This window comes from Felis catus, chromosome D2 (genome assembly GCF_018350175.1).
Source record: "Felis catus isolate Fca126 chromosome D2, F.catus_Fca126_mat1.0, whole genome shotgun sequence".
Taxonomy (NCBI): Eukaryota; Metazoa; Chordata; class Mammalia; order Carnivora; family Felidae; genus Felis; species Felis catus.
Genome location: NC_058378.1, coordinates 39,340,947 through 39,353,951, shown reverse-complemented (window position 1 = coordinate 39,353,951; position 13,005 = coordinate 39,340,947). Strand labels below are relative to the sequence as shown.

The 13,005-nt window shown below is 56.2% G+C and overlaps 1 protein-coding gene across 1 annotated transcript in view; it reads left to right on the top strand.

Annotated features, from left to right (window-relative positions):
- ZCCHC24 (zinc finger CCHC-type containing 24) overlaps positions 1-12,773 on the top strand; it is a 63,669-nt gene extending 50,896 nt beyond the window's left edge. The window contains exons 3-4 of the mRNA XM_023240607.2: positions 611-775; positions 8,505-12,773. Coding sequence (XP_023096375.1) covers positions 611-775; positions 8,505-8,618 — 279 coding nt within the window. The 3' untranslated portion in view covers positions 8,619-12,773. The remainder of the gene's footprint in view (positions 1-610; positions 776-8,504) is intronic.
- Positions 12,774-13,005: the final 232 nt, after the last annotated feature.

The window sequence follows — 13,005 nt, the reverse complement described above, 5'->3', positions numbered from 1 at the left end:
TTGCACACATTGTGCCTGCGTTGCCTCTCCGATAACCATTTAAGTTTATTTATTATTTGGAGAGAGAAAGAGCGCAAGCAGAGGAGGGACAGAGAGGAAGAGAGAGACAATCCCAAGCAGGCTTCGCACTGCCGGCGCGGAGCCTGATGTGGGGCCTGAACCCACGAACCGTGAGATCGTGACCCGAACCGAAGTAGGACGCCCAACGGACTGAGCCACCTGGGCGCCCCCCCCCCCAATAACCCTTTGAACCACACCACCGTGTGGCCAAAGAGCACCTGTGTGCGGGTGCATGCGACCACTGGCTGCCTTTCTACGACATCGGAGTCAGAGAAGGAATTCCTGGCCACCATCACACAGTTTGGTCCCCGAAATCTAGAAAGGATGTGTACCCTCCATCGCCTCCTCTGTTCTCTGTTTCCCTTGTGTGGGTCTCCCAGCCTTGGGATCCCGGGTGTGCTCTGGGGGTCGCCCGGTGTTCCCTGGATGGGGACGAAAGGTGTCTGCACACGGAGTGTGAAGGCTGAAGGGGAAGACCGGGCGACCCCTGTAGGGGCGTCAGTTTGGGCCGGTGGACCCCAACGCCCTACGTTTGCTTCCTGTCCTCTAGGCACGCCCCAAAGGCGAGGGTCTGACCCCATACCAGGGCAAGAAGCGCTGTTTCGGCGAGTATAAGTGCCCCAAGTGCAAGAGAAAATGGATGAGCGGGAACTCCTGGGCCAACATGGGGCAGGAGTGCATCAAGTGCCACATCAACGTGTACCCGCACAAGCAGGTGAGCTGCGGGCACCGGGAGCGCGGGAGCCACGGCGGGAGGGGCTCTCTGAAGGGCCTCGGGTGTGGGGGAGGGTGACTGTGTCCCTCTTGGGCCTCGGTTTACTCCTTCATATGACAAGGAGGAGACCAGATCTCTCCACGTTGGTTGGCCCTTTGTTGTTCTCATCCGAAATGGGGGTGAGGGAGCACCATCTCCCCAGGGAAGGAGGGTAAAGGGGCAATTTCACCAAGACCCTGAGACCGCAGACCCCTGGTGAATTCTTCGGTACTAATGAGCTCGGGGTGCCGTTGTGAGATGAGTGGGGATGTGGGGGGCAGCAGGGCACTCACTCCAGAGAACACGTATCTCATTCATTTGCTCACTCAGTTGACTCATGTATACGGGACGGCCCCAGTGTACCAGGCACTGAGCGTGGGGCTGGTGGCCAAGGTACACGTGAGCACGCTGGGGCCTGGGGGACAGAGGTGTCATCCCAGGGAGGATGTACTCACTGCAGGCTGCAAAGAGGAGGCCCGTTTACTCCGGGGCCTGAAGGATGGGAGGAAGCCAGACCTGTTACAGGCCATCCAAAGAAGACAGTACAGCAGGTGCAAATGCCCCGTGGCCTTAAGGACTTGGGTGCTCAAGGCCCAAACCTAAGTGAAGAATCAGGAGAGCAGGGCAAGAGGAATAGGGTGGGGTGGGGTGGGGTGGGTGCTCTCTCGAAACCCACGAGGAACAACACTTTCAGCTTTACTTTGAGATGATTATTCTGGGTGTGTGCCGGGATTAGTCTTGGTGGGGCTGGCTGATCAACAGTGGGGAGTCCAGTGGGAAAGCCATGCCGTCCCGTGTGTGCTGGGAAAGGTCTGAACCTAGCAGGTGGCCTTGGACCTGAGTCCAACACAAAATGTCACCGGATTGGATGTGGGAGGTGAGGGAGAGGCAGGAATCCGGGAGAACTATCACCCTTGAGTGGATGGAGTGCGCTTACTGAGGTGGGCATCCTGGGCTGGGGGCAGGGCAGGGTGAGACCTAGGCATCCCAGATAAAAGCAAAAGCCCTCTGATACACATGTTACATGTGAGATGTTCCTGAAAAATCTAAGTCCGGACGTCAAGAAGGCAGTCGGATTTGTTACTTTGAAGCTCATATGAGAAGTCACGGTGGCTTCTACATACTCGGGTATCATGGACTTAGAGGTATGTAGGGAGTGGATGAGATTTCCTGCAGAATGTAGACAAAGTAGAGACAGAAGTCCCCAGTCCATGTGTTGGAGAATCCCAGCACTGGGGGCTCAGCTGGAGGAGAAGGATCCATCACGGAGCAGAACCGGGGAGCATGGAGTCCTGGAAGTTGTGGGGGGGGGGTGGTGTACCGTCCAAGTGGGCAGGTGTGGTTGGTGCAGAGATGTCTGGTATAATGGCCATGGCCAAGTGCCCTGGAGATTTGGCAACACGGAGGCGGTCCTCAAATTGCACGGGGCGCCACGTTTACATGCATATCTCGTTGAACTGCACCTAAGGTCTGAGAACCGCTAAGCCGGTGCCCTGCAGGTCAGGTGTAAGGACAGAGTGGAGACGTCGATTCTTAGTGGACGTGTTGTCTGGGGCCGTGGCTGTGGAGCCATGACGGGGGTTGGAGGGGTTTGTTGGGCCAGGCTTCATTGTCTACTCTCTCAAGGGGGGTTGATTGTAGAGAGAAGCAGCGATATGGGGCAGTAGCCACAGGAGGGCAGGTGGCATTGAGGTGGGTGTTATGGAGACGGGAAGTCCTGGAGCATGCTACAGGCAAGTGAGAAGGATCCAGAAGGAAGCAAAGGGCTGATGATACGGGAGCAAGGGGGTGATGCCTTACCATGGCACGGGAGCGGGGGGACGTGGGAGTGGTCAGGAAGGCTGGTGGGAGGAGCTTCACTTCCAAGGCTTCCGTCTTCTCTCTGAAATGGGACAGGAGGTTTTCAGGAGAAATGAGAGTGAGGAGGGATGTGGTGGCCTCGGGGAAGGACGGAGGGCATGGGCCTCCTAGAGAAATCTAGCTGCGTCCCAGGCCCCGGGGAGGTGTGAGGTTGTAACTGGCGCCACCAGCCCGGTTCTGTGACTTGCTCCAGCAGGGTCACGGGGCAGGCGTGGGCCAGAGTCAGTGGACGGGGGCAGAGGTTTGCCAGGACAGTGATTCAGAGGGAGGAAGGCTGAAGAGCTGGCATATTTGGAGAAGTGTGATCGTGCGTGGTCCTGGGATGTCAGCCGGATGGCCGGGAAGGGAGGCCAGAAGGGCCCTAATGGGAAGGGAGGATGAGGCGGGGCCCGGGCCGGGTGGAGCTGCACAGAGAGCAGCTCTTGGTCTGAAGACCAAGTCCAGGGTGTGGCCAAGGGGGCAGTGGGAGAGAAGGTCACGTTGATGATGGCGCGGGGGCACTAAGGAGCCAGGGCTAGGGCCAGTCCTCCCCGTGTGGGCTGAGTCACCAAGAAGGATGGCAGGAGCAGAGGGGTGGAGGAGGCGGGCCAGGAAGGGAGGTGGGCTTTGAGGCTCTTGGGGAAGGCTCCCGTGAGGCACTGATGTTGGCTGAGCTGTGGTGGAGGCTTGCAGGGGGCTGCGTGGGGGTGGCCGAGCTGGAGGGAACAGCATGTGCGAAGTGGGGAGGCCAGGGTCAGGCACAGAGCACTGGTGGAGCTGAGGGGTGAAGCAGAGGTGGGGGGGGCCGCCTGGGACTGGCTCAGAGGCCATGGTGTGGAGTTTGGGCTTTATCCTGTTCGCGCACGTGGGAGCCATCTGAGAGGATTCTCCTGATTGAAACATCTTGTGATTTTATGACCCTCATGCTGGCCTCCATTGCCTCTGTTTGCAGACCTCCCCACCCCCTCCCCCAAGGGTTTCTGTGGTTCCCATCAACCACACTATGACAGGTGGGCAAGGAGACTCAAAGCTGGCCATCAAGGGCCAGCAGACGGGGGTCTCCTTAGGGGCAGAGCCTAGCCCACATCCTAACGGCAAAGAGGGGGGCACCCAGGCCCAGGAGTGCCAAGACAGGCCTGGTGACCCGGTGGGTGGGCCTAGTGTTTGGGGAGCACATCCAGGGAATGGGGCCAGGAGTAGGCAGTTCAAAGGAGACAAGGCGTCCTGGTTCCTGATTTCCCGGCAGTTCCTGAGGTCGGAGACGCCAGTCCAAGACACCTTTCCCGCCATGTGTGACAACGATCACACTACCTTGTGGGTTGAACTCCGCGCTCCCAGGGGTACTTGGGGCATGGCCAGTGCTGTTCAGAGGGGTTCATTCCTTCTCTCATGGACCCACTTGGCTGAGGGCTCCTCCGGGGCCAGATCTGTGCAGGTGCTGAAGGACGACCAAGTTCGGGGCTTCGAGGCCTTCCCTTCTCCAACTGCAGCGACAGGATTCAATCGGACAGGGTTAGCAACTGGCATTTAGGGAAACTCTGGCCCGAATCATCCTCTGGGCATCATCCGCTGAGTCCCTACACACCCCTCATGTATACTCTGTCCTCAGATGGGGTGTTCTGTTCATCCATATTTCACAGGGAGGAGAAGCAGGGCCCTGAGAAGCCCCGTCTTCTTCCCAAGGTCCCCGGGTGGGAAATGGGGTTGAACTTGCCTCTGTGCTTGGAGACGGTCTGTTGAAGTGCTGGGGGGCCCAGGCCTGAGGCCAGGCGGGAGTCAGTACGTGTCTCAGCTCAGCTGCACAGGCACTGGGGGTGCCGGAGCGAAGGGCTCAGCGTGCTCCTGGGGGCGGGAGGGAGAGAGGAGGCTGCAGGTGGGTCCCCGTGATGGGAGAGGGCAAGCATGGGAAAGTTGTAACAGTACTTAATACCCGTCATCCTCTCAGCTACCCCACGAGGTCAGCACTGCTGTCTTTCCTTTCTACAGAGGGGGAAAGGGAGGCAAGGGGTGTAAGTGATTGACTCAAGGTCCGTAGAGAAGCTGGGTTTCATGAAGAGGGATCAAGTTTGGGGCCAGAGGGTAAGGGGAGCACGGAGGCCACGTCACGGTGGCGGGCTGGGCTGGGGAGCCCCCAAGGGGGCTCAGCTGCGCGGGTCAGGGCAGGACTTGGGTCGGTGCTGGGGGTCTGGGAGGCTCACTTGGTCCTTATGATGCCCATACCCTCTGCAACCTGAGCAGAGAGGCACGGCCTCGCCCACAGGCCTGAGGCCAGGGTGCCAGCCTCCCTGCAGTGGCTCCAGCCTCCTCGGCCCCTGCCCCTATATTGCCCTAGCATCCGGCAGGGCAGGGCTCCTCACTCCTTCCACGAGGAAGGAGCCACATCCCCAGGCCAGCTGTGCTTTGGAGCATCCTGCCACACTCAGTCTCAGCGCAGCCCCCCACGGGCACCCCCATACTCAGGCTCAGTCTCCGCACTGGTACCCGACCCAGAAGGATCCTCCGGAAACATGTGGCTTTGCTCTTCCCCTCTCCGTCCGTCAGCCCTATTGGTTGAACCCTGCTGTGTGCAGTAGGGAAACTGAGGCCCAGAGAGACCACAGGGCTTGAGCAAGCCCCTCAGCCAGGCAATGTTAAGAGGGCCTAGGACCCAGTGTCCCAGCACCTAGCATCCCCAATCTCCTCTCCTGGCCTCTACAAACTTTTCACCTGGCTCCTCTGTCTCTGAGGGGTTGCAGGCTGGGTGGGGAGGGGCATGTCCCCACCCGACTCCCCAGCAATCAGGGGCCTTTGAAGAGCTCAGAGGAAGACTTGGGGCCCTCGCCGCCCCCCCCCCACCCCAGGCCCCCATGGTGGAGAGGAGCTGCTTTATTTCTTCTGCCCCCTGAGCTCTGACCTGTGGGGCATCCATCCCCTGAGAACCCTCCGGTTCCCTCTCCTCCCTCTCCTGCCACATCTGTTTCCCGGCAGGCTCCGGCTGCGGCTCCCCTGCCCCCTTGGAGAAGAAAACACTGAAGGGCTCTGCCACCCTGCTGGGGGGTGAGGGCGGCCCTGGGGTGATCCATCCCAGCAGCTGAAGGTTTTCCTTCCACAGAGGGGAGTCATCCTGGCGGCTCCCCCCCGCCCCCACGCTGCGCTCCTCCACTCAGCCGAGCCCCGACCCATGGAGGGAAGGGAAAGGGACACTGATAGGGTCACGGCCAAGGAGGAAGGATGGTGAGGGTATCGCAAGGGCGTTTCCACGGGGACTCAGCTGGATCCCTCGCTCCCGGCCTGCCCCCAGTCCTACATAATACTAATAATAGCAACAGTGATATGTGATATTAATACTGGCCAGCACTTTGGTTTTCATGTGCCAGCTAACTTGGCATGTATTAACTCATTTACTCTTCACAACCACCTTACAAGTAGGTGCCCTTATTAGCCCCATTTTATAGAAGAGGGCGTTGAGGCACAGAGAGGTTAAGGAACTTCTGGAGGTCACACAGCAATTGCTAAGTCTCGCAGAGCTTGACTTGATGGTTATACAGTGCTTTAAGACACCGACTTCTCTCTCTATCACGCATACGGTATATGTTATTGACCTCCCGCCCAGGTTACAGAAGGGTACGTTGAGGCTCCGGAGGAGAAAGTTGTTGTCCAACAGCCCTGGGCAGATAGGTGAAGCTGCAGGCCCCAGGGCAAGACCCTTAATGTCTTGGGGCCTCAGTTTCCTCATCTGTAACATATGGGGAGAGTAATGTGCCCCTCCCAGCCAGGCTGTCAGGTTGGATGGTATGATTTGTGTGGCAGTGATTTGCAAGGTGTAAACCATGGGGGGCAAGAGTGGCCTCAGGCCTGCCTATTGTGGCATCTCTGGCCCCACCTGGAAGGCTGGTTCAAGGAGGGGCCCCGGCCAGCATGAAGAGTTGGGGAGGAGAGCTAGAAACCAGGCTGAGTTTGATCTGGACGAGGGGAGACCTCAGTATTACCTCTCTCAGGCCTGTGGGAGCCAAGCGGAGAGTGTGTGGCCCCTGTGAGGCTGTGATGACAGGTGGACGTATAGGGACCCAGAGTTCAGCTCAAGGTCAGGGAGCCCTTCTTTCAGCCAGGGAGCCCTTCTTTCAGCCAGGGAGCTTGGCCAGCAGGTCCTTGGCCCTGGCTCGCCCATGGGGTGCTGTTGGTATTTATGAGATGCCTGGGAGAGCAGGTGATGGGGCCTTCACAGGCCTTCAAGCTTAGAATCGTGGCTTCAGTGACCCTTTCTTTACCTGGTGGGTATCCCCTTCCCATTAATAATCATAACAAGCAACATTAATAGTTTTTATCTGCTTATGCTCTTTCTACTCACTGAGATGTAACAACAGCCCCATGAGAAAAGTGTTATCAACGTCCCCTTCTGCAGACAGGGAGACTGAGGATCAGAGGGTCGGTGGCTTGCCCAAGGTCACACAGCTTGTAGGTAGTTCAAGCCCATATCTGACACAAAGCCGAACTCTTGCTCCTCTCCCCTGGCCAGGAAAGCCAGTCATCTCAAAACCCCTTGAGACAAGGCCAAGGCTCCTGTCCTTTTTTTGCAGGCTTTCTCTGTGTGGCTCTAGGCTTGAAAGTGCAGAGGTGGGTTTTATGACCCTTGGATCAGAACCCTGCCCATCCGCAGTCCCCGTGTTCATCTCCTAGACCCCCGTGACTCTTCCATTTCCCAGACCGCTGCGAGTGTCAGCTTCGGGCCAGGTATTGGGTAAAGCCAGTGCACTACTTTTGAGAGGTTCGTGGTCTGCCCAGGAGGCAGTGCTCACCCTCAGCTTCCCTCCAGGGCCATCCCTGGTCACGGTCACTGGCACCGAGGCTCCCTGGCCTCACACCAGCCTGCAGTTCCTGCTCCCTGTCCCCAGCATGTGGGTCCCAGCTGGCTTCCCTTGAGTCCCCCCAGATCCATGCAGGGGACTGTTCTGCAGGAGGGGGCTCTGGGCTGAGGCTTCGCCTGCCAGCCACGAAACTATCTGCTTCAAGAGGTGTGCCTAATAGCCTCCGTAAAATTTCCAGGGGAACAAATCTTTCCTGGCTCTTGAGAACCAGGACAGGAGAGTGAGAGGGAGCGGGAAGCTCCCTATGTCACAGATGTATTCTCGTATGTGCCTCACGCTGCTTAGTGTACAAACATCCAGACATCTGATTCCTCCCACGGCCCCACAGACGAGGTGCAGTGATGGCCCACTTTACAGGTGCGGCAACTGAGGCTCCCTAAAATCATATAGTGAAGTTCTGATCATTTGGCCACTCAACGGACAGTACCAGGCCTTGGGATGAGGGGCACCGGCTGCTAACCTCACGGAGCTGAGGTCTCATCCACCCTAACCCCGAAGCATGGGAGTGACAAGCGGCCTGGCGAGGAGCACTGGGTGTGTTGGAAATCAGGAGACTGGGCTTGGGTCTTCCTTGCTCTGGGCCTCGGTTTCCTCACCTGGGTGATGTCTGTGCCCCACTGTCCCGCCTCTGTCCTGGGTCTTCCTTGCTCTGGGCCTCGGTTTCCTCACCTGGGTGATGTCTGTGCCCCACTGTCCCGCCTCTGTCCTGGGCTTGCTCAGAGAGTCCTGGGGGAGGGCACGGTGGTGTCTAGACTAGTCGCTCGGGTACAGGAGCCCCTCCCACTGCCCAGCCCCAGCCCAGGACACGCACCTGCAACAGGCCAGAGGCAGGAAGGGCCCAAGCGCCTAGGCAAACAACCTCTGTGACTACAGGCTCGCTCTCTGGGCACCCCCTCCCCGTCTGTCTGTCTGTCTGTCTGGTGCTGTCCCTCGCTGCGTCTGTCTCACTCTCCCTGCTTCTGTTTGTGTTTCTGTCTTTCTCTCCACTCCCTCCTTCCTCTCTGCAGAGACCCCTGGAGAAGCCCGATGGCCTGGACGTGTCCGACCAGAGCAAGGAGCACCCCCAGCACCTCTGTGAGAAGTGCAAGGTGCTGGGCTACTACTGCCGCCGAGTGCAATGAGCCGCCGCCAGCCCGCTGCGCCCACAGCCACCTTCCTGCCAGCCAGAGACCACGCCCCCTCCCTGTGTCTCTCCGTGCGCGTGCGTGGGGGCGGAGCCTCGCAGCCTTACCGGCCTAGGCAGGGGGCGTCTTAGGTTCTTGTCTCGCGTGTGTTGACAAACAGTGTTACTGACATAGCTGCCCCCACAGAAAGCCGGGTCTCTGGGACTCTCTACAGGTGGGCCTGGGGTCTGTGCAGAAGGGGCAAGGGTGAGCGGAGGTCAGTACACAGGACCCCATAAAGCCCTGGGTGTCCCCTGCAGGGTCCCTTCCTCTGAGACTCCCTTTGGGCTGAGCAGCCTTGCATTGGCCACAAGTGCACTAAATTTACTGTGAATCCCAAAGCCTGCAGGGGACTGTCTCCCCAGGACTACCCAGGCCTCCTTCTCTACCCAGAACCTTCCAGTCTGCCCTGAGTGCAAAGCCACTCAGAGAGCCCTACTTTTCTGTCCTGTTTGTGTCAGCAATCCTGGCTAGCTGACACCAGTTCTAGCAGCTGCTGGGGAGTGGGCATCTCTGCCCCCTGCCCACCATGAGCCCCAAACCCGACTGCCTCTGACATCATTAGCATTGCATACCCTAGACCCAGAGGTCAGGGACAGGGAGGCACTGAATGTTGGACAGCGTTCCACGGTGTGACCTGGGGCATATCAGACAATGCCTCCTCTGCCCCCCACCACACGTGTTTTCCACTTGGGATTGGATTTTGTGCTTGGATTTTGACAGGCCCATTCCCTCCCCTTTTCCTTCACCTCCCCCCAACACTAGGGGCCACCCCCTGATCGAGGCTGAAGGGCCCAGTGGGGAAGGCACTCTGGCAGGACAGACGCAGGCCTGGTGTCCTGGAGACCTGGGTTCAAATGCTGGCCCTGCTGCTGACACACTACGTAGCCTTGGGAAGAACTTCTCAACTCCGGCCCTCAGTTTCCCCACTAGTTAAGTGAGAGAGTGACTCCAGAGAGCAGAGGCCCGTTTCAGTGCTGGGATTCACATGGAGCCTTATTTGAAGAGGCCGTCCAAGTCCCAGACTGCACACCGCCACCCATCAGTCACTTAGGTGAGAATTGAGGGGCTCCAGTCTTCTCGTCACCCCCTGTCACCCCCGCCCCGCCTGAGGTCCCCCATCCCTGCAAAAATGAGGGAGAAGGATCCCCTGTCACACTTGGCAACCCCAATGTAAGCTACAGAGCTTCTCATTTATAAAATGGGGACAATGATTTCCTACCTCCCAAGGGAGCAGGGAGGCCTCTGGGCAAGTCACGTTGGTCAGAACGCTGTCCTGGCTGGTGGGAGGGATCACGCTCCCCTCTCTTCTCTCTCCCCCGTGAGAAGTCCTAATTTTGTTGTCCCATCATCCTTCCTTTCTCCCAGGGAGAGGGAGAGAGCCATCTGTCAGGACTGGGTCACTTGATTTTGCCCCAACATCATGCCTCTGTGGGAAAAAAAAAAAAAAAAAAATCAGACCATGAAATGGGCCTGAAATTCAGTGTTTACCGTGGCTCAAGGTCACCCAACGGGTGCCCAATCGCCTTTTGTTTTCAAATGAAAATGCTGTGTACGACTGAGGAGTTACAGTGAAGTGTTAACCAGGGGTCCAGGGAGCACGTTGAAGAGACGGAGTGAGTGTATTTGCAGCCAGGGGGGCTGCAGGGTAGATATCAGGGGGCCATGCCCTCTGAGCACTTAACAAGAGTGTGTTAGTTCCAGCCCGAGCCCTGTGGCCGCCTCCCTGCCGCCCACAGGGGCAGAATGCCCAGGAACCGACTGTGAACACCCTCCCCTTCCACTGGGAATGCCACTGAGGGATCCCTCCCAGCTGTCTCCTGTCTTCTCCATGATGTCAAGGTGAGCTGGAGTCATCCTGGCCCAAGGCTCTCTGTCCCCAGGGAGAAGCTGTTGCTGTCAGTCATTCTAGAGCACTGCTGAAGGTAGTGTCCGCGGTGGCGGGCAGTGAGCTCGTCTCTGCTGTGAGGACCAGGACCCAGCCCTTCCGGGGACCTGGCCCCAGAGGGGGACCCTGGCCCTAGGACGCCCGGAGCCTGCCGACTGTCCCACAGTGGTGGGGAAGGCCCACACCCTAAAAAGAACCCAAGCTCCAGACCGCTGGAGTCCACGGGCCTGCCACGGGCCAGTAGGAAATGGGATATCACCCCAAAGTGACCTTTCCAGTGGGCTTATCCAGCTGGCGGTCATTGCCCCTGCCTTCTATGCAGAGCTGGCTGGCGTGGGGGCCGGGCCCTCCTGCCCCAAAGCAGCCTCTCTGTGTACCCCCTGCTCCTGCACGGCTCTGGCTGAACTGGGGAGCTCTCTATGGGCGGCAGAAGCCACTGTTGTCGAGGCCGGGTACTGCGAGGACGAAGTGCTCAGAGGGCCTGGGAGCCCAGGAGACAAGAAAGCGTGTGGTTTGTACGTTCAAAAGGGACAATCGCTGGCAGTTAGTAGATCTAGTGATCTAGTTGAGCGAGAACAGTATTTAACCCGTATGAAGTATTCGATAGCTCTACTTGTGAATTTGTATTTATTTTGAGTTATACTTGACACGATTCCTTTTGTTTTTTTTTAAAGAAAAATACTATGTGTGTATTTTGAAAAGAAAATTCATAGATGTTAAAATTTTTTCTGGTTACCAATTTTTTCTCACAACACTGAATTTGTTACCTTCTCCCGAAAAATCTCGACAGTGATTTTTGTCTGTATATATTTGAGGGGCCTTTTTTAAAAAAAAAAAAAAAAAAAAAGAAAAGAAAAAAGAAAAAATATAATTGCTTGATCTTTGAGATTAAAAAAAAACAAAAAGAGAGGCATTTTCAAACTTTTGGAGATTTCAGGAGGGCAGTAGAATATCAAACGAAGATTTCTGGAAGAATTTTGCAAACCTTTCTGGTTGAGCTGCAAGAAAATATTTATGGTGATAACTTTTCTCTTTTTTCCTGTTGTTGGTTTTTTGTTTCGTTTTGTTTTTGGTTTGATTTTTTTTTTTTTTACTATGCTTTGATCTGTAAAAAGTATGCAACTGAACTACATTAAGAAGGAAATATTGTCTACATAGAATATTATATGAAGTTGGTACATAATTCTGATGAGGAAAAAAAATCTTTGCAATTCTTTAAGCCATATTGTTGTTATTCTGTGTTGTTTTCCTTGGATGAAAATATCAGTATTAAGTAGCCAAGCATATTATCCAAGTGCTTAGACTTATTAATATGTTCGTGTCCTGTATTTATACGTATGTGTATTTTGGAAAGTATTGCTTTTTTTTAAGGGAAGCTATTATTAGGTAACATAGCCGAAAAGGGAATAGTGACCCCTTTGAGCCTCTTCAGCTGAGGATAACAAACACAGCATTGTAATCCATTCTCTTGCACCTTCTTATTATTATCTTGTTATTATGGTTATTAACTTTGTAGGGGGGCAGGGAGTGGGCCAGGGGAAGAGGGGCGTATCAGTATTACAGAGCCAGCATATTATCACTAACCGGCCCCTCCATGATTGGCCAGAGCCGAAGATGGCCTCCTTGGCCTGGTGGAGGGCTCGGATCAGCAGGGCCCAGCAGGGAAGACGAAGCAGGAGGCAGACTTCTTTGGACGCCCCTCTTTGGAGTTTTGCCGTCTGAGCCACGCCTCTGGGCCCCATGCTCTTTGAACTTGGATTTGTCAGCCGGAGCCCTTACACCTGCCCTCCAACATCTAATAGACTTGAATCTACTCTAAATGAATATTTAATCCAACATCACTACATTGTAGCCCAGTGCAACAACTAACCCTGAAGTTTGGGAGGCGTTCCGGCCTTCAGGGAGGTGGCTGAGCCGTCCCCCAGGGGCTGGTGGCAGAAGGGCTCATCGCTGTCTGTTGCCAGCCTCGCCGTTGGACCTCCTCCACTCCCGTGTGGTGACCCTGTCCGTGTCTGTATCTGTTAATATGTGTGTGTCCAGCTAAAGAGACAAACAGAACCCGTGGGCCCAGCTCGGAGGGTGTGTGGAGAAGGCTCCCGGCCTCTCTGAAGGGCTGCCCTCGGGATGGCATTCCGTTGTGTGCCTTACTCCTGGAAAATCTGTATACAGCTTGCCTATAGCAATATAGCCTTTTCATGCTGTATTAAAAGAACTTTTAAAAGCGAGAGAGGCTCATGGGTTTTGTTGTTGACACAGAGCATCGGTGGGGAGCTGGACGTTTTCACAGATGTGTGAAGTCAAGTGGGTGGGTGGGGGGGGGTCTTCTAGCTGCCTTTCTGCTGTCCCGAATCTGGGTCATCTTGTCCCTGCCCTGCCTCCATGCTGTGGATCTGCCTTCTCCCAGCCCCTCTGCCCCACAGTAGACGCTCTCTCCAGAGGGAGCGCCCTCCCCAAGTT